This window comes from Scyliorhinus canicula, chromosome 9 (assembly GCF_902713615.1).
Source record: "Scyliorhinus canicula chromosome 9, sScyCan1.1, whole genome shotgun sequence".
In the NCBI taxonomy this organism is placed as follows: Eukaryota; Metazoa; Chordata; class Chondrichthyes; order Carcharhiniformes; family Scyliorhinidae; genus Scyliorhinus; species Scyliorhinus canicula.
The window spans coordinates 63,475,637-63,496,074 of NC_052154.1; the positions used below are offsets into that span (position 1 = coordinate 63,475,637).

Consider the following 20,438-nt stretch of genomic DNA (forward strand, 5'->3'; position numbering starts at 1 on the left):
GTGGAGGAACAGAGAGATCTTGGGGTTCATGTCCACAGATCTCTGAAGGTTGCCACTCAAGTGGATCGAGCCGTGAAGAAGGCCTATAGTGTGTTAGCGTTTATTAACAGGGGGTTTGAGTTTAAGAGCCGTGGGGTTATGCTACAACTGTACAGGACCCTGGTGAGACCACCTTTGGAGTATTGTGTGCAGTTCTGGTCACCTCATTATAGGAAGGATGTGGAAGCATTAGAAAGGGTGTAAAGGAGATTTACCAGGATGCTGCCTGGATTGGAGGGTAGGTCTTATGAGGAAAGGTTAAAGGAGCTAGGACTTTTCTTATTGGAGCGAAGGACGATGAGAGGTGACTTAATAGAGGTTGATAAGATGATGAGGGGAAAGATAGAGTGGATGTTCAGAGGCTATTTCCTCGGGTGGATGTAGCTGTTACAAGGGGGCATAACTATAAGATTCAGGGTGGGAGATATAGGAGCGATATCCGAGGTAGGTTCTTTACTCAGAGTGGTTAGGGTGTGGAAATGAAATGAAAATCGCTTATTGTCACGAGTAGGCTTCAATGAAGTTACTGTGAAAAGCCCCTAGTCGCCACATTCCGGCGCCTGTCCGGGGAGGCTGGTACGGGAATCGAACCGTGCTGCTGGCCTGCTTGGTCTGCTTTAAAAGCCAGCGATTTAGCTGAGTGAGCTAAACCAGCCCCTGGAATGGACTGCCTGCTGTGATAGTGGAGTCGGACACTTTAGGAACTTTCAAGCGGTTATTGGATAGGCACATGGAGCACACCAGAATGACAGGGAGTGGGATAGCTTGATCTTGGTTTTGGACAAAGCTCAGCTCAACATCGAGGGCCGAAGGGCCTGTTCTCTGTTGTACTGTTCTATGTTCTATGTTCATATATGCAGGTTCGAGATTTTGCCAGAAAGGCGATACAGAGCTTCCCGGTGAAGTCGGCCTCCACATTGCTGGAGGAGGTGCTGACGACAGGGGGACTGGAGAATTGGGTAGTGTCAGCGGTTTACGGAGCTATTTTGGAAGAGACGAAGGCACCACTGGAAGGGATCAAAGCAAAGTGGGAGGAAGAGCTGGGAGAGGATATGGAGGAGGGGCCGGTGTGAGGTGCTCCGGAGAGTGAATGCCTCCACCTTGTGTGCGAGGTTGGGGCTGATACAGCTGAAGGTGGTATACACAGCACACCTCACGAGGGCGAGGATGAGCCGATTCTTTGAAGGGGTAGAAGATGGGGGCCTCACGGTAGCATGGTGGTTAGCATCAATGCTTCACAGCTCCAGTGGTCCCAGGTTCGATTCCCGGCTGGGTCGCTGTCTGTGTGGAGTCTGCACGTCCTCCCCGTTTGTGCGTGGGTTTCCTCCGGGTGCTCCGGTTTCCTCCCACAGTCCAAAGATGTGCGGGTTAGATGGATTGGCCATGCTAAATTGCCCGTAGTGTAAGGTTAATGGGGGGATTGTTGGGTTACGGGTATACGGGTTACGTGGGTTTAAGTAGGGTGATCATTGCTCGGCACAACATCGAGGGCCGAAGGGCCTGTTCTGTGCTGTACTGTTCTATGTTCTATGTTCTAAGATGTGTGTGAACGTTTCGGGGGCGCTAATCATGTTCATATGTTTTGGTCCTGTCCAAAGCTAGAGGATTACTGGAAGGAGGTTTTTAGGGTAATTTCCAAGGTGGTGCATGTGAAACTGGACCCGGGTCCCCGGGAGGCCATATTCGGGGTGTCGGATCAGCCAGGATTGGAAACGGGTGCGGAGGCAGATGTCGTAGCCTTCGCCTCGTTGATCGCCCGAAGGCGGATCCTGATGGGATGGAGAGCAGCCTCTCCATCCTGTGCCCTGGCATGGTGGGGGAACCTGTTGGAATTCTTGACTCTTGAGAAGGTTAAGTTTGAACTGAGGGGAAGGACGGAGGGGTTCTACAATTCATGGGCATTATTCATCATGCACTTTCAAGAACTGGATAACATCGAACATTAGTTGGGGGGGTGGGTGGGAGGGTTGGGGGGAGGGGGGCTGTGTGTGTTAATGGCGACTATGGGTGATCCCTAATTTCTTTTTGTCATTTCTTTGTGTGAACATGCGGGCGAATGTTTGGGGTTTGGTGGGAGGATGGAATCGTTGTGATTGATATGGGGATTGACATATTTGTTACTGATTATTGTTTATTGTTGTTGGGTGTAAATTTGGGAGAAAATGTGAAAAAGGATGAGAATAAAAAATATTTTAAAATTTTAAAAAACACCCCAACAGACTGGAATCATGCCCTCAGTGGGAATTTACATCAATTGGAACCCTACTGGACATTCATGGCGAGGGAGAACCTGAATGCATTCACCTTGGAGTTGAAGCAAGCTGATGGTGGCTGCAGCTATGGTGTATATGGTGGGGGCTGTGTGAAAGACACAAAGGGGAGGGTTTCGGAATGAGAAGAGGGGTATCTGAATGAGAAGAGGGGTATCTGGCTGAGATGAAGGGTGGAGGGGAGTCTGGAGGTAAAGAGGGGTGTCGATGGAGTGAGGGGGCAAGGAAGGCATTTGGGGGGTGGAAAGAAGGCATGAGGGCATTTGGGGTGTGGTGGGGCAAGGCCAGAATGCTTCAGAGGGAGGGGTCAGTTAAGTTGGCAATGGAACCCTGGAGGAGACGTGGAGGTGCTGGTGATAAAGAGGGGATGATAACTGTGAGGGGGAAGTGGAATGCAGTAGTGTGGAAGGGTATGGTTCTGAGTATGGCGTGTATAGTTCCCATCTGGGGCGGGGAGTAATGGAGGGGGACAAGGGTGGTGACATGGATTGCAGGACTGGGGAGGATCAGGGTGGGCAAAGGAATAGTGACTGGGGTGAGCTCATGGGGGAGGGAAGGCACTTCCAACTTAACAGTGATAGGGTCCAGGGTGAAGGGAGAGGCTGAAGGGTCGTCAAGGAGAGAGAATGAAGGTGACATGGCGGGGCAGTGGTCAGTGGTGATGGGGATGAAGCAGGTGGATGATGTGGGAGTGGTAAAAGATGATAGAAACAGTTTGAAATGAAACAGGCACTACCATGAGACAGAGCCAGCTCCAGTTCAAGTCAATGCCCTCAATGTCCAATTGTAAAATATGAAGGTGGTGGAGGGTCTATTTAGGTGGGTGGTGCTGAAGATCAGCACAACTAGGCAACGAAAGGGAAAGCCTGATAATCATGTGGAGACTGGATGAGAACATTCTCATTTGCTATTCCTCACTATTTGGTGAAGGCCACCTGGCAGCAGGTCTGGCCGAGAGGATTCTCACAACAACATGATCACAGCAAGGTTTGGAACTGATGTCCACTCGGAGATATTGGCTCCAGGCAGAGTTAGGGAAGAAAACGGAGTAGGGAGGATGAGGCATGCAGGTGAATGGCAGCCAAGCCGTGACTGGAAACCTCCATCTTTCTGCAGAATGAATCTGCCTGATAAGGGCTCATGTGGGGTTAGTCTTTCCATTGCGACAAGGTCTGTCAATAGAGTCTCAAGGGCAGTGGACGCAAGCGGAATCATGTGAATGGGAGGCTTCTCGCACATGGCAGCCATCACCCTTGTCGTCAAAGAGCAATGTCTCCATGCGTAGCCATGTACTAGGGGGACGAGGATCTATCCTTGGTTCTGCTGCTGACAGCCATGCCCTGTTATCTGTGATGCCTTCAGTGGCTCCTCTGGAGGGCCAAGATCTGGGGGAACCCTGCCTGTTTTGGGTCTACTGCGCAAGGGAAGGTGCACCCTTCTTGGCCTGAGCAGCTGAAGATGATAGGGTCACAGGCAGAGAGGATTAAGAATGCCTGGGCACCCTTGAAGATTCCTGGGTAGATGCCCTGGTGTGTCACCTGACGATTCCCCTCTCTTTGGCTGCCCGAGGGCCCCTCCTCGATTCCTTGAGAAGGGAGCCCTGGAGGGAGGGCAACATACCTCGCCCCAGCGGAACACAGGGCAGCTCTGAGCGCATCGCTGATGGAAACTGGGTGTTCTGCTGGACCTGGCTCGCCATGACTTCCGCCATCCTCCCCATGGAGACTTTGACTCACATGTTGAAGAGATTACAACAGAGAACATGCAGACAGACTCCTCTAGTTTGCATGCCAGTCTGTTGGGGGCCTCTGACACCTCTGCCTGATGTTCCCCTGTGACTTAATTTAATTTTAGTAATCTTTATTGTCACAATTAGGCTTACATTAACACTGCATGAAGTTACTGTGAAAAGCCCCTAGTCACCACATTCTTGCACCTGTTCGGGTTCACAGAGGGAGAATTCAGAATCTCCAAATCAACCAACAACACGTCTTTCGGGACTTGTGGGAGGAAACAGGAGCACCCGGATGAAACCCACGCAGACACGGGGAGAACGTGCAGACTCCGCACAGACAGTGACCCAAGCCAGGAATCGAACCTTGGACCCTAGCGCTGTGAAGCAACAGTACTAACCACTGTGCTACCATGCTGCCCACTTGCTGATACTCCAGCATCTTCACCATGGCAACTTTCAGAAGCTAGTCAGCTGATTCACATGTGCAGAGGCCTCTTTCCTAGTAGTCCTCCGAGTGCCAGAGACTTTTGGCTGTCACTGCCTCCTCCTGCTGTGGGTGCATGTCTGTGCAGTGACCACCAGAGCCTGAGTCTAAATTAGATATATGTGCCACCAGTGTGCGTCTCTGGGCTGGGGGAGGGTGCAAGTGAATATGGTGATGGTTCTGCAGACAAAAGGTTGCCATCACCCTTTGAGTTTCCTCTGGGCTGGAACTGGCTTCAGGTGAGGGGACTGGCCTCATCCTCTTCCTGTTGGCACCTAGAATGGAGAGAGGAGAGAATGAATGACTGCTTAGGCTGGCTCAAATTAGCACATATTAATTGCCTTGATTTTCTGAGGTAGTCTGATTATGCATATTTCCTTATTGAATGCATGGGGAATGCCAACCTTGCCATCGGCACAAGCACAGTCCTCCTCTGCCAGCTCGGCAGCCAACTGTTCAAATTGTGTGTGAGGGGCCAGAGCTCAGGCATCCCCCCTCCAGTTTTCTCTCTCTCCCTCCTGTTGTGGGCCATCTTCTCCAGCATAAATACACAGAAATGGGTTGTGAGCACATTTGATGAAAGAGCAGGTCACACGCTGCTAATTCCGTGGCTGCTAACTGACCTTTTGACACCCCAAACTTGAGCACCATGTGCGTGGCGTAATTGAGGAGTGAAATGGAATAGTCTACAGTTTCCAGGATAAGTGCAGCCCCAAGAATTCTCAGGAAGCTGGATACCATCCAGGACAAAGCACCCCACTTGACTGACACCCCATCCAGCACCCTCAACATTCAGTACCTCCACTACCAACACAGAGTGGCAGCATTGTGTACCATGCACAATATGCACTGTAGCAACTCACCAAAGTTCCTTGGACAGCACCTCCCAACCCCACGAGCTGGACAATCTCGAAAGACAAGGGCAAAAGGTGTGCTCCCCTCCACCCCATGGCTGTGCCTTCACTGTGAAATTTCCCGCAGTTGCCTTACTAATAGTGCAGCACATAGACTACAGGTGATCAATAAGGCAGCAGCCCAGTACCTTGTCAAGGACATTTTAGGATGGGCAAGAAAAATGCTAGCCTTGCCAGTGAATCCCAGGTCCCATGAGACAAACACAATTGAGTAAAATGTTCACTTACCCGAGCAGCGTGGATCAAATCATTGAAACCTTTCCTGCACTGCAGGGTGGTCCTCCTCTGCACCTCACATAGCATGGAGTCCCCAGGCTACCTCCTCCTAGACCATGGTGGGAAACTGGGATGGCCTCCTGCGGTCATCCCTGGGGAAGACGCTTTTCTTGCACGGCCTCCTAGAAATGATTGAGGGATGTGTTGCTGAAGTGGGAGCCGTAGCTTGCTGCCTTTTCCTGCTACTCTCTCCCGTTTGTGAAAGCCTTTCTGGGTACATTTTAAATCTGGTGCATGGGCATGATTGTGAGGTGCCTGACTTCCTGCACCTTCAATAAGAGTCGTCACTGAACACACGGATGCATAAATAATAAGGCAGGGTGTGCACAATTGCGTGTTTAAGCCCGCACTGCTGTCTGGCAGAAATAACTTCAACTTTCTCATCCCGCCATGAAAATAATGACAAGAGGGGACAATCCACCCAAAGTAATGAACACCACTTCCCAGTTCTCTTAAAAATGTTTTAACTTTAACATAGCGACAAACAGAAATTAGATATTGATGTATAAACCCAGATGAATTGAAGCAAATAAAAATTCGTCTGATTTTGACACATAACCTCTGACCTGGAATTTTCTTGCTATCTCTTCAGACCCTTCAATGGTGGATTCCTCCAGGCTGGAGTATATTTTAATAGTATCAAGCATCTCAATAATCTTTTTAAGTCGCCTTTCAAAGATGTCAAACTTTCCAAAGGTGTGCATTTCACTAAACTCAAACGGTTTTCCCTTCTGATTCTCCTTCATCTTTTGTTTGGTAATATTATAACAAGACTGGTATTCCTATTGTTGTAAGAAAAAGAACAAGCAGTTCATATTAACACCCCAAGCTGAATAGTGACACAGTTGAATCCACAAGGTTTATCTATAGTAGTTAGTTGTCAGGAGATATCAACCTCTTCATACATATTGGTGTCCAGAACTATAAATCTGAATTCCCTTCTTTAATCACACAATTGGCTCTAAAACCTCTCATGTGTCCGAATTCTCAGATTTGTGTTACTTAACTGCTTTTCGAAATAGATCACGGTGAGACAATGTTCGTCAAACCAAGCCGGTGTGCAATATTGTTAGGGTGGCGGTGAAAGATAGTGAAGGGAGTTGTGGTGATTGTCCCTTTAAGGGCAACACAGCAGAGTAAGGATCACCTGGCCTCGGTGACCAATCAGGAGTTTGGAATCACCCCATGATGAGAAAGGCTCCAAGGCAGAGAGTTTTTGTGGAGCTGGCAACAGCCATACTGCTGTACAATTCTTATAAACAAATACCTTCTGTGTTCACTTATTAAGTCTCTGAAAATGCATAATTATATCTGGCAACAAGGATAATTTATCTTGACACTGTCTCTAGCCCGACACCCATGAGTATCCTGTTTTAATGAAGTCTGAAGAAAGGTACTTACCAGAATGCCTCTCTTTGGGTGAACAGACCCATTTGAGCCTCCATGAGGCTCGGCACAACACGTTGAGCAAATCGGGTTTTATTTTGAAGCAAATGAAATAGGCGAGGAGGCACAACACAAAACGATCCTACAAACTAAGTGTTGGTGGAACTCAGACCTATAACCTCATACAGCCTCAAGTGCACCTGACTCCAAATCATTTAGTGAGATTGAGGATTTAGTGAGGGCTCAATTGCAACCTCAACCCTCAGTCATACTCCACTGATTCAAATTTAATTCAACGCGAATTGTGATTTTGGAGCCACCCTAATTGACAGGTTATGGAATAGCTTAGTGTGTGGCATGAACACAGATTGCTTACAGATAACAACACAAATTTTAAACAAGTAATGGAGGTAGCACTGGCCATGGAAATCACTGAAAAAGGTGCACAAGAGCTGCAGAGTAATGGGAAGGAACCTGCAGCCAGCCGTGGCGCCAAAACCACTGAAACAGCCGTGAAGAAGAAAACAATTTCAACCATCAGCATATAAAAAAATATACAGAATATGTCGTCAGTCAGTAATGCTAAAAAGGGAATGTTACAGATGTGGAGGTAACCACACTCCTGAATCATGTTGGTTTAAGGAGGCTGAGTGTTTTTATTGTCACAAAAGAGGGTATTTGATTAAACAATGCAGAGTTAAGTCTAACTTGCCGAGCAATCGATCAAGCAAGATGTTGCAAGTATACAATGTGGAAGAGGTAACACCAATGATTCTGGTGTTCACTTTCTGTTTAATCTAAAAACAGGCTGGATTATCCGAATTGGAGTCTATGTCCGAAGGATCCATGGAGTTCTACGTGGGAAAAATCGGTGCCGCCCCATCACTGATCCTCCATCGGTGAGGGGTTAGCAACTGAGCCATGTAAAACGTCTGGCCTCCACAACAAAAGTGGCCGGAGAATTGCCGGGTCCGTGGCTGCGCATGCGCATGTGCATGTCGACAACCTGCAGCAGTCGCGCTGTACAACATGGCGCTGGCCGTGCGCGGACCTAACCTGCCAGATAGTGCCCCCCCTGGACACCCCCTCGCTACCCACTGGCCACCCCCTACCAGTCCCTCCAGCCCTCGCCGATGCATTCCCGGCCAGCAGCAGGGCACCCGCACAACTGTGGCGGTGCTGGAACCAGTCTGCAGCCGCCACGCAGGGTTCCCGTCCGCTGAGACCACACGTCAACCGCTCGGTCCGGAACTCGACCCATCGGGGGGTGGAGCATCGGGGGAGGGCCTTCAGATGAAGTCCTGAGGCCATCCCAACAGCGTGTGCCGTTTCGGAGGAGGCGGAGCATGCGCAACCTGTGTAACACAGGCGCCACCCCCGATTCGGTCATAAGAATGGATTGTTAGCCCGATCGGCAATTATGAAATCGGCATCAGGAAACGGAGAATCCCACCCCCTATTGCTGGAGTGCTCCGTTTAAATGGGAAGCCTCTTAAGATGGAAGTGGATACAGGGGCATCAGCCACTGTGATGGATGAGCATACATTTCAGTACCTAAGACAGGGAGTCCAACAAATGAACTTGAAGAACACTTCTGCCAAGTTGGAGGCTTCTACGGGAGAAGAAATAGAAATAAAAGGCACCACAATGGTACCTGTAAGCTATGGAGAATAGCCTACCCAGCTCCCAGTGATAATGGTGATGGTGGAGGACCAAGTCTTCTCAGCTGCAATTGGCTTAAAGAATTCAAGTTGAATTGGGCCAAGATTTTTCAAATGTGGGAAGAGGACTGCCCGAACTGTTAAGAAAATATGAGAGCGTCTTCTGTGATGAATTAGGCAAAATCAAAGGGCTACAAGTTAAGATGTTACCTGATTAAGCTGAACACAGGCTTTCAGCTTGCAAACTATGGTGGCTGGAGGTAAATCCCAGATAGTAACAGTCCCATGATTGGTAATGTATGACTTGCACGCTGTTATCATCTGATTTGTGACCTGAAATAATAATATTTCAATACTCATTGGTCCCAATTGGATTTTGAATCAATCTTCAAAAGAAAAAGCCCCTGACATGCATGTCCCTTCATCTCTGAAATGTAGCCAAGGAAAATATAGACTGCTTAAGGTAATAGGTGGAATTTTCCAAACGTAGACTCTGGCCAAAAGGAGTGGCCATTTGTGGACTGGAAACATGTTGATTGCTGGAATGAATTTTGTCACGGCTCATTGACGGAGCAGAGGCATTAGCATCCCAGTTCTAGTTTCTCTGGCCAATCAGGAAGGGTGGGCAGAATGATGATGCATTTTTTCTGTCAAAGGAAGGATCTCTTATTAAAGAGACCAAGACATCACAGTTACCATGGATTTTTGTGGCTATAGTTACCACAGAAATAGAAAGGAGTCCTGGGAAGGCTGCTCTCCTGGTCTCTCAATCTTAGCAGGGAGGTCCTGTTGTGAGCTCCAGGAGGCTGTAATGAGGGAAGCTCTCCCAAAGATGAGAGGAAATGGACAACCTCTCCTAGCAAACAGGAATGGATAAAAGTGGTTGTGGAAATCAGCTGCAGAAGAGTAGATCTTCCAACTTGGAAACATGGAACTAAGAAGATCCAGGAACTCAGGTGGGGTTACAGGCGAGTGGTACAACACCTTCGGCAACCAAGCCCCAAATTTAAATTTTCCCAGCATTCTCCTACACAACACAAATCAGAACAACACATAGAATCATGGAATTTACAGTGCAGAAGGAGGCCATTCGGCCCATCGGGTTTGCACCTGCCCTTAGAAAGAGCACCCTACCCAAGCCCACACCTCCACCCTATCCCCATAACCCAGCCCTGGCTCTTGGAAAGAGCACCCTACCCAAGGTTAACACCTTCACTCTATCCCCATAACCCAGTAACCCCACCCAACACTAAGGGCAATTTTGGACATAAGGGCAATTTATCACGGCCAATCCACCTAACCTGCACATCTTTGGACTGTGGGAGGAAACCGGAGCACCCGGAGGAAACCCACGCACACACGGGGAGGATGTGCAGACTCCGCACAGACAGTGACCCAAGCCGGAATCGAACCTGAGACCTTGGAGCTGTGAAGCGATTGTGCTATCCACAATGCTACCGTGCTGCTCTGTTACCAGAGACCGAGTATCCTGATTCACTAGTGCTCAGATGTCAAGAGAGTTGACCCTCTGCCTGTACACACTGAATTGAGGGTCTCCCCATCTTTCAACTGTCTTTCTGTATCCATCCCTACTACCGAGTAAAGTGGCATGCAGCTGAGAAGGCAGCTGGTGCTACTTCTGCTGCTAATGGTGTTGGTGTTTCTTCTGCTTTAGCCCCTCAGAGGTGGAAGTTGAAGCTGCAAAGGTTGTTCCTATGCTTCGGTAAGTGCTGGCAGTAGGGAAATACAGCTGAAGGTGAGTAATGGTTCAGGCAGGTGAAGTGCCTTCCAAGATGCCGGCAGTCACCTGTCAAGCCGTGACCGCAGTCATTCAGAGGATGCGTGCTTCAAACAGCAGCCTCTCACCTAGCCATGGCCAGAGCTCCTCAATTTCACTGATCAAAGTTTCCCCAGTTTCCGGTTTCACGGAAGAAGCTCTCCCACTATGTGCTTTCCTTAGTGATCCAGGCAAGTTGCTGACAGATCAGAAAACATGTACCCTTGCTCTTAAATCCAGAATTGAGAGCTAATATAATTGGTTTTAAATATATTCTTTTGTTTCACCACAGATCCAGGGGAGTTCCTTGCTCGCCTCAGAACCCACAGCAGTGAAATCAATGCCAATGTCGCTTTTAGGAGATTTACCTTCTGACACACACCCAAATCACCCCTTCCCTGGGAAAGTTCCACACAATATTTTCTCTTTACAAATTACATATATCAATGTCTTCACTGCTGAAATCAGGAAATTGTATATTTTCTTCCAAAAGCTTTATTTCCCCAGGAAGTTATTGGGAGATACAATAGAGCCGCTCAAAATTATAATGAAACAAATAAGGGGGAACATTTTCCACTGGGAGGACTGTTAGTAACCAGCGCAAACTGATCTTAAAAAGCAGAGGGGAGATGGGCACAATTCTTTTGCTGCAGCATCATTAAGATCTGCAGTACACTGCCTGAAAGATGCAATGGTGACTTTTAAATGGAAAATAATAAATATGTGAAAAGGAAACATTAGCAAAGCTATAGGGGAAGAGTAGGGGACAGTGGGTCCCCTAGTAGATCACTCTTTCAAAGAGCCAGCACAGGTACAAAGGGCCAAGTGGCCTCCCTATATATGTTTTATGGTTCTATGACTCTACATACAATTTGTGTTGAAGTAGACTGCCTGTTCAGTCATTTTCTTAATTTACACTGTAACCTTACTGCCAGAAAAAAGGCAGATTAACCTTTCTAGGCTTGCCCGAAGGCGGATCCTGCTGGGATGGAGGGCAGCCTCTCCACCCTGTGCCCTGGCGTGGCGGGGGGACCTGTTGGGTTACTTGACCCTTGAGAAGGTTAAGTTTGAACTGAGGGGAAGGATGGAGGGGTTCTACAATTCATGGGCATTATTCATTATGCACTTTCAAGAACTGGATAACATCGAACATTAGTTGGGGGGAGTGGGTGGAAGGTTTGGGGGGAGGGGGGTGGTGTGTGCTAATGGGGGCTATGGAGGATTCCTGATTCCTTTTTGTCATTTGTTTTTGTGAATATGCGGGCTAATGTTTGTGGTTTGGTGGGAGGATGGGATCGTTGTTATTGATATGGGGATTGGCATATTTGTTACCGATTATTGGTTATTGTTGGTGGGTGTAAAATTGGGAGAAAATGTGAAAAAGGAGGATAAAAAATACTTTTTAAAAAAAACCTTTCTGGCCTGACTTTTCCTTCACATGATTCCAATTCTGACAAAGGATCACCACCCAAAATATAATTGAGTCTTTTCTCTTTTCAGATGCTAACTGCACTGTTTTGCTGGATTATTCCAGGGTTAGATCCTATTTCAAGGCACACATCACTGTACTCTAATAGAATGGATAATCTCAGGCACAAAAGGATTGGGCTTTATTATTCGCAACCACAACAATACTGGTATTATTGCTGCAAAAAACAGCAAATATTGGCAGGAAGTAAGCTTACCTTGGTAAACAAAGAAGTCATCTTTTCACACGTATTGTAATATGTTGAAATTGTATGTATCATCCTTATAACATTCAGGAGGCCTGGAATAGCATCCAGCATTCCAATCTGGAATGAAGGGGGAAAAAGGCATGCATTAATCTCTGAACTGGCTTTCAATATTTCACATATGTGATCACCAACTTTTGAAATACCATTATCGAAGAAAAAATAGAGACTTACAGGGTCATTGTTATAGAGAGGGTCACAATATCGTTCCAACATGTAGAGGTACTTCACATTATCTTTGGCTTCATTAGATACATCTGTAATCCGTTTATCCAACTCCCTCCAAGTCTGCAACAGGAATTCAATGGTGTCCAAACTAATTCACCAAGATTGTTGTGTGAAACAACCATTTAATTCAAAAAGATGGTCTCAAAGTTGTTGCATATATTGTTTGTATTTTAAGTTATATACATGTCCAAGAGATCAGCAGCAGTTTTGTGAGTGTCCAACTCTACAACCGAGTTGATGTTACTCTGTTTCCAACAAGGTGTCTGAAACACTTCTACCAAAGAAATAGTGATGGATCAGAAGCAGTCCTGAAGAACCTTCTTGTGTGCAATGTTTTGGTAAAAACATTAGTTGCACCCATCAATTTGTCACAGCAACAAACAATAATTGCATTAGCTGTTTGAGGGTCAGGCACTACAATCATTATAAAAAACATTCAAAACAGTCAGGGGAATTCAATAGTGCTTCTATTCAATAACATGTTTTTTAACTTTATGGGATTTAAATGCTCCTATGAGCAAAACATTTCTTTCAGACCTTCAACAGCTTTGACTTAGCAGCTGTGATGATTCCAAGGATGGTTTTAACATCTGCTCGCTGGATTTCTTGACTCAGGTAATTGAACCTGGTCAGACGGCACTTCCAATATTCCAGCTCTGCTCGTGGTCCAATATCATCAGCCTCTTTCTGCAGCTGTTCACTTTCAGTCAATACCTGAGAGGAAGAGATTATTAGCACTTTTTAAAGCACCTGCTGCAGATGATTGTTGACCGAGTGCTGTATTATTTTTTAGGAATCCTAATACTCCAGTAACAATGGAGGAATAAGAACTCAATCTTCAATTGAATGTAATTTTGCATATTAAACTATTTGTCCACTTTTCAGCTAATCACTATCTTGATTTCAGAACATTTCCAAATGTTCAACCTCAGACTTGCGCTCCTGATAGGAATACCTTTTTCCTCAACTGAGGAGTCCCACACAGTGGTTGACAGGGCCCTCAACTGTGTCTGACCCATTTCCCATACTTCTGCTCTCACCTCTTCTCCTCCATCCCAGAACTGCAATAGGGCTCCCCTGGTCCTCACTTTCCATCCCACCAGCCACCACATTCAAAGGATCATACTTTGCCATTTCCATGACCTCCATCCAGCATGATGGCACCATCAAAGACACCTTCTGATCCCCTCCCCTGTCAAGCATTCCAAAAGACAGTTACATAGGAACATAGGAATTAGGAGCAGAAGTAGGCAATTCAGCCCTTGAAGCCTTCTCTGCCATTCAATCAGATCATGACTGATCTCTTCCTAGTCTCAAATCCACCTCCCTGCCTGTTCCCCATATCCATTTAACTCATTCTTTTATCAGAAATATATCTATCTCCTTCTTGAAACAATTTAATGACTGAGATTCCACCGCACTATGGGGCAGCAAATTCCACAAATTCACCACCCTCTGCGAGAAGTAGTTCCTCCTCATCTCAGTTTTAAATCTACCACCTCTCAACCTATATCTGTGATCTCTCATTCTGGATTGCCCCACAAGAAGGAACATTTGGACTAATGCTTACTTTATCAGTCTCTTTTAGCATTTTATATACCTCAATCAGACCCCCTCTCATTCTTCTAAACTCCAGCAAGTATAAGCCCAAACTGTTTAAACTCTCCTCATACGTCAACGCTTTCATCCCCAGAATCAACCTGGTGAACCACCTCTGAACTGCCTCCAATCCTTGCCACCAGCACATCCTTCCTCAAATAAGGAGACCACAACTGGACACAATACTCCAGATATGGTCTCACCAACACCCTATCTAATTGCAACAACACTTCTCTACTTTTATACTCCAGTCCTTTTGAAATAAATGCTAAAATTCCATTTGCCTTTTTAATTACATGTTCTAGTTGCCTTTTTAATTACATGCTGTACCTGCATACCGACTTTCTGCAATTCATGAATAAAGACACCCAGATCTCTCTGCCCAGACGCATTTTTTAATTTGCCTTTTTTTCAGCCAAATTGGATAATCTCAGTTATCCACATTAAACTCCATCTGTTAAACTTTGGTCCAATCTCCTAGCCTATCTATATCCTCTGTTAACTCTTTATCTTCTCTTCACAGCCTGCACTCCCACCTATTTTAGTATCATTCACAAATTTTGCTATGTTACCCTGCTTGTAGATCATTTATATAGATGATAAACAGTTGAGCTCCGAGGACTGATCCCTATGGCACCACGCTCGTTACAGTTCGCCAGCCACAGAAGAACCCATTTATACCGACCCTCTGCTTCCTGTCAGTCAACCAATCCTCAATCCAATCTAGTACTCTACCCCCAAACCCCCGTGGGTAGCACGGTAGCATTGTGGTTAGCACAATTGCTTCACAGCTCCAAGATACCAGATTCGATTCCCGGCTTGGGTCACTGTCTGTGCGGAGTCTGCACGTTCTCCCAGTGTCTGTGTGGGTCTCCTCCGGGTGCTCCGGTTTCCTCCCACAGTCCAAAGATGTGCAGGTTAGGTGGATTGGCCATGCTAAATTGCCCTTAGTGTCCAAAATTGCCCTTAGTGTTGGGTGGGGTTACAGGGTAATGGGGATAGGATGGGGGTGTGGGCTTGTGTAGGGTGCTCTTTCCAAGAGCCTGTGCAGACTCAATGGGCCGAATGGTCTCCTTCTGCACTGTAAATTCTAAGATCCTGTGATTTCACTTTCTGGATCAGTCTTTTATGCGGCACTTTGTCAAACACCTTCTGGAAGTCTAGATATACCACATCCACAGGTTCCCCATTATCCACCTTGCTGATTACCTCTTCAAAAAACATAAACATGTTTGGCTCGCATGATTTACCCCTCATAAATCCATGCTGACAATGGTGGATTGAGCTTTGTCTTTCCAAATGTTCAGTCATCTCATTAATGCTTGATTCCAGAAACTTCCCCACCATAGAGGTTAAGGTAACCGGTCGAACGTTTCCTACTTTTTGCCTCTCTACCTTTTTGAATAGGGGCATCAGATTAGCATGTTTCCAATCCACCAGGACCTTTCCAGAATCCAGGAAATTTTGAAATATCATAACCAATGCAACCACTATCTTTGCTGCCATCTCCTTTAATACACTAGGGTTCAGGCTATCAGATCCCGGAGACTTATCTGCTTTTAATCCTATTAGTTTATTCAACACCTTCTTCCTAGTGATGGTTGTTGTCCCAAGTTCCTCTAAATTATTGCAGTTTTTGGAAAATTTTTATTATCCTCTACCATGAAGACAGAGGCAAAATGTTAGTTCAGTGCCTCCGCCATCTCTGTGTTCTCCACCGTTACCTCGCCAGTATTGTCCTCTAAAGGACCAACATTTATTTTAGCTCTTCTCTTCCTCTGTATACACTTATAGAAGCTTTTGGTATCAATGGTTATGTTTTCTGCTAGTTTTCTTTCATTGTTTATCTTAGCTCTTTTGATTATATTTTTAGTAGCCTTTTGCTGAACCTTAAAGTTCTCCCAATCCTGCAGCCTACCACTAGCTTTTCAGTATGGTATGCCCTAGTTTTTGTCTTCATGTCCTCTTTGACTTCCTTTTTAGCCATGCAATGTTTTTCTCCCTTTTACAATTCCTCTCAGGAATATACTTTAATTGAGAGATATTTAACATTTCCCTGAACATCTGCCAATGTTACTCAGCTGTCCTATCCTCAATTGTTTGTGCCCAGTCTACTTGGGCCAACTCTTTCCTCAGGCCTGTATAATTACCTCTGCCCAACGCTAAACCCTAGTATGGCACTCTATCTTCTCTCGCTCAATCTGAAATTGAAATTCTAGCATGCCGTGATCACTCCTTCCAAGAGGATCCTTAATGACAAGACTATTTATCAACCTTTCTTCGTTACATAATACTAAATCTAAAATAGCCAGTTTTCTCCATAACACCATACACCATTTCTCAATCACCTCAACACCTTGCCCTCTTCCAATGTGGCACCATCTCTTGCAATTTCAGGAGCTGTAACGCCTGTCCTTTTACCTCCCTCCTCCTCACCTGTCCAAGCTCTCAAACATTTTTTGCAAGTGAATAAACAATTTGCTTATTCTTATTTCGATTTAGTAAACTATATTAATTGTTCACAATGCAGTCTATTCTTTGAGGAGACCAAATGGGGCTTGGGTAACTGCTTCATTAAATGCTTCCGCTCAATCCACATGCATGACAGAGCTTCCGGTTGTTTGCCATTTTAATTAATCATTTTCCTCTCACACTTCTTCCATGGCCTGCTAAAGTGTTCCAATGAAGCTCAACACAAGCTCAAGGAACAGCAGCCCATTTTCCAATTAGGCACGCATAGCCTTCTGGACACAACCTGGAGGTCAGCAATTTCTGACCATAAACTCTGGCACCCCCGGTGGCACAGTGGTTAGCATTGCGGCCTCACGGCGCTGAGGTCCCAGGTTCAATTCCGGCTCTGGGTCACTGTCCGTGTGGAGTTTGCACATTCTCCCCGTGTTTGTGCGGGCTTCGCCCCCACACCCCAAGATGTGCAGGGTAGGTGGATTGACCACACTAAATTGCCCCTTAATTGGAAAAAAAATAATTGGGTACTCTAAATTTAAAGAAAAAATAAAATAAAAGTCCTCCATTTTTATTCTGTTATATTGCCATATTGAATTTATACTTAATTTTATGCTTAAATTTATACTTTGCATCAGTATTCACCAAAGAGAAAGAATTGGTGGACGTTGAGTCTGGAGAAGGGTGGGTAGATAGCCTGGGTCACATTGAGATCCAAAAAGACAAGGTGTTGGGCGTCTTGAAAACATTAAGGTAGATAAGTCCCCAGGGCCTGATGGGATTTACCCCAGAATACTGAAGGAGGCTAGAGAGGAAATTGCTGAGGCCTTGACAGAAATCTTTGGATCCTCACCGTCTTCAGGTGATGTCCCGGAGGACTGGAGAATAGCCAATGTTGTTCCTTTGTTGAAGAAGGATAGTAAGGATAAACCAGGGAACTACAGGCTGGTGAGCCTTACGTCAGTGGTAGGAAAATTACTGGAGAGAATTCTTCGAGACAGGATCTACTCCCATTTGGAAGCAAATGGGCGTATTAGTGAGAGGCAGCATGGTTTTGTGGAGGGGAGGTCATGTCTCACTAACTTGATAGAGTTTTTCGAAGAGGTCACAAAGATGATTGATGCAGGTAGGGCAGTGGATGTTGTCTATAGGGACTTCAGTAAGGCCTTTGACAAGGTCCCTCATGGTAGACTGGTACAAAAGGTGAAGTCACATGGGGTCAGGGGTGAGCTGGCAAGGTGGATACAGAACTGGCTAGGTCATAGAAGGCAGAGAGTAGCAATGGAAGGGTGTTTTTCTGATTGGAGGGCTGTGACTAGTGGTGTTCCGCAGGGATCAGTGCTGGGACCTTTGCTGTTCGTAGTATATACAAATGATTTGGAGGAAATTTGTAAGTTTGCAGACGACACAAAAGGTTGGTGGAATTGCGGATAGCGATGAGGGCTGTCATAGGATACAGCAGGATTTAGATCATTTGGAAACTTGGGTGGAGAGATGGCAGATGGAGTTTAATCCGGACAAATGTGAGGTAATGCATTTTGGAAGGTCTAATGCAGGTAGGGAATATACAGTGAATGATAGAACCCTCAAGAGTCAGAGAGATCTAGGTGTACAGGTCCACAGGTCACTGAAAGGGACAACACAGGTAGAGAAGGTAGTCAAGAAGGCATAAGGCATGCTTGCCTTCATTGGCCGGGGCATTGAGTATAAGAATTGGCAAGTCATGTTGCAGCTGTATCGAACCTTAGTTAGGCCACACTTGGAGTATAGTGTTCAATTCTGGTCGCCACACGACCAGAAGGATGTGGAGGCTTTAGAGAGGGTGCAGAAGAGATTTACCAGGATGTTGCCTGGTATGGAGGGCATTAGCTATGAGGAGCAGTTGAATAAACAGAAGTAGGCCATTCAGCCCCTCGAGCCTGCTCCGCTATTCAATAAGATCATGACTGATCTGTTGGCAACCTCAAATCTGCATCCCGCATTTGACCAAGAATCCATCCACCTCTACCTTAAAAAAAATTCAAAGACTCTGCTTCTACCAGAGCACCAAAGACTCATGACATTTGAGTGAAAACATTTTGTCTCATCTCTGTTTTAAATGGGTGACCCCTTATTTTTAAACAGAGACTAAACACTTCTAGATTATCTCACAAGAGGAAAAGCCTCTCCAGATCTACCCTGTCAAGACTCTCAGGATCTGATGTTTCAATCAAGTTGCCTCTTACTCTTCTGAACTGTAGTGGATACAAGACTAGTTTACCTAACCTTTCCTCATAAGGCAACCCACCCATTCCAGGTATTAGTAGGGTGAACCTTCTCAGAACTGCGCATTTACATCCTTAAATGAGGTGATCAATACTGTACACCAATGGTGGCCAAGCTGCGGCCCGCAGGCCCCAAGCGACCCATCAAGGCTTTGAGTGTGGTCTGTGTGGTGATATGCCTGGGCACAGTTTTGGAGATAGTTAGCAATGCGACCTCCACCAGTTGGTGGCGCCAGACGTCCTTCACGTGACTTGAGATACCTGCCAGTTGGTAGTAGGACGTTAAGGAGGATAGTCGCCCTAGAGTAGTTCCAGTAGAATTCACTGAATTAATTTAGTAGTTATTATCTATATCGTAATCTGTTAGTTATTTTTCCACGTGTTTGTTAATAAATCATCTTTCTAGTTCAATAACTAGATGTTTTGTGTATCTCATTCCAACGACCATATCACAGAATACAACAGCCTGTTGACTATTGTCCATGCACAGGCATTGCGCTGCTATGGTTCATACCGGGATCGTGTTGCTAGATCATGCTGGGATCGCGGTGCTTGTTCGTGCTGGAATTGCACTGCTACAGTTGAAACAGCATGCCCAGTGCATTCTGGGTAAGCGAGTAGAGGGCAATTGTCCTGTTCACGACACCACAACAGGTGTGGTCGGTTGCGCTTTTTGATATGACTTTTATGGAGGTTACATCTTTGCCCTTGCCTAATGGATTGCTTTGTGTTGAATAGGTCTGGTGAAGTAGGAGAACCAAGTGCAAATCAAAAATACAGAGGATGAAGAAGTAGCCAAAAAGAGAACGATGGCTGATAAGGGCAGAATAGTAAAAGAGAGTTGGGAGCTGGATTATTTTATTATTGCAAAGAAAGGGAAACCGTTGTGCTTAATTAGACAGCCAGGCAATGGAGTTGGGAATTCTGGAATTGGGACCTGCCTGCACTTTTAAAGGGCCCCCAAGTCAACCCGACTCAGGTGAAAAATCCAGGCTGTAGTTTTTACGTTGCCGGCCCACACACCTCCCGCGTGGTCAGTGTCAGGAGGGGAAACTCCAGCCCAAAGTCTTCTAGTTGTAAGTATGTACATATTCTTACTAACACCTGTGTAAAAATAGCTGAAATCTGCCCAAATACTAAAAATTCCCATTCTTCACCTGCTCAATTTGCTTCATCCAAATTTTCAGGCTTTCTTCAGCTTGTTTCAACATTTCTGGAGAAGCTATTCTGAAGTCGGACGGGCCTTTCAAGTTCCTCAGCTCTTCCCAAACACATTGCTCTAACCGAACCTGAAAGCAGCAAAACAAAATAAGTGTCCCCCTAAGTTGTCCATGACATTATCAGGAAATCCAGAAGAGGTATCGCTAAACTGAGTACTCGGCATGATCTGGTGATACGCAATTGTTTATTCACCAGGTAAGAGTGGCTATTTTATTAATTCCCAGGATGTAGATATTGCTGGGAAAGCCAGCATTTATTGCTGATCCCGAATTGTTCTTGAGAAGTTGGTAATGACTTGCTCAGTCATTTCAGGAGGCAGTTAGGAATCAATCTCATTGCTATGGATTTGGAGTCACAAATGGATCAGAGCCGATAATGATGGCTGATT

The 20,438-nt window shown here is 45.9% G+C and overlaps 1 protein-coding gene across 1 annotated transcript in view; it reads right to left on the reverse strand.

Annotated features, from left to right (window-relative positions):
• LOC119971355 (dynein heavy chain 5, axonemal-like) overlaps positions 1–20,438 on the reverse strand; it is a 461,705-nt gene that overhangs the window by 377,518 nt on the left and 63,749 nt on the right. The window contains exons 6-11 of the mRNA XM_038806777.1: positions 19,987–20,118; positions 13,041–13,217; positions 12,450–12,563; positions 12,228–12,335; positions 8,976–9,098; positions 6,285–6,500 (exon numbers count right to left, since the gene is read on the reverse strand). Coding sequence (XP_038662705.1) covers positions 6,285–6,500; positions 8,976–9,098; positions 12,228–12,335; positions 12,450–12,563; positions 13,041–13,217; positions 19,987–20,118 — 870 coding nt within the window. The remainder of the gene's footprint in view (positions 1–6,284; positions 6,501–8,975; positions 9,099–12,227; positions 12,336–12,449; positions 12,564–13,040; positions 13,218–19,986; positions 20,119–20,438) is intronic.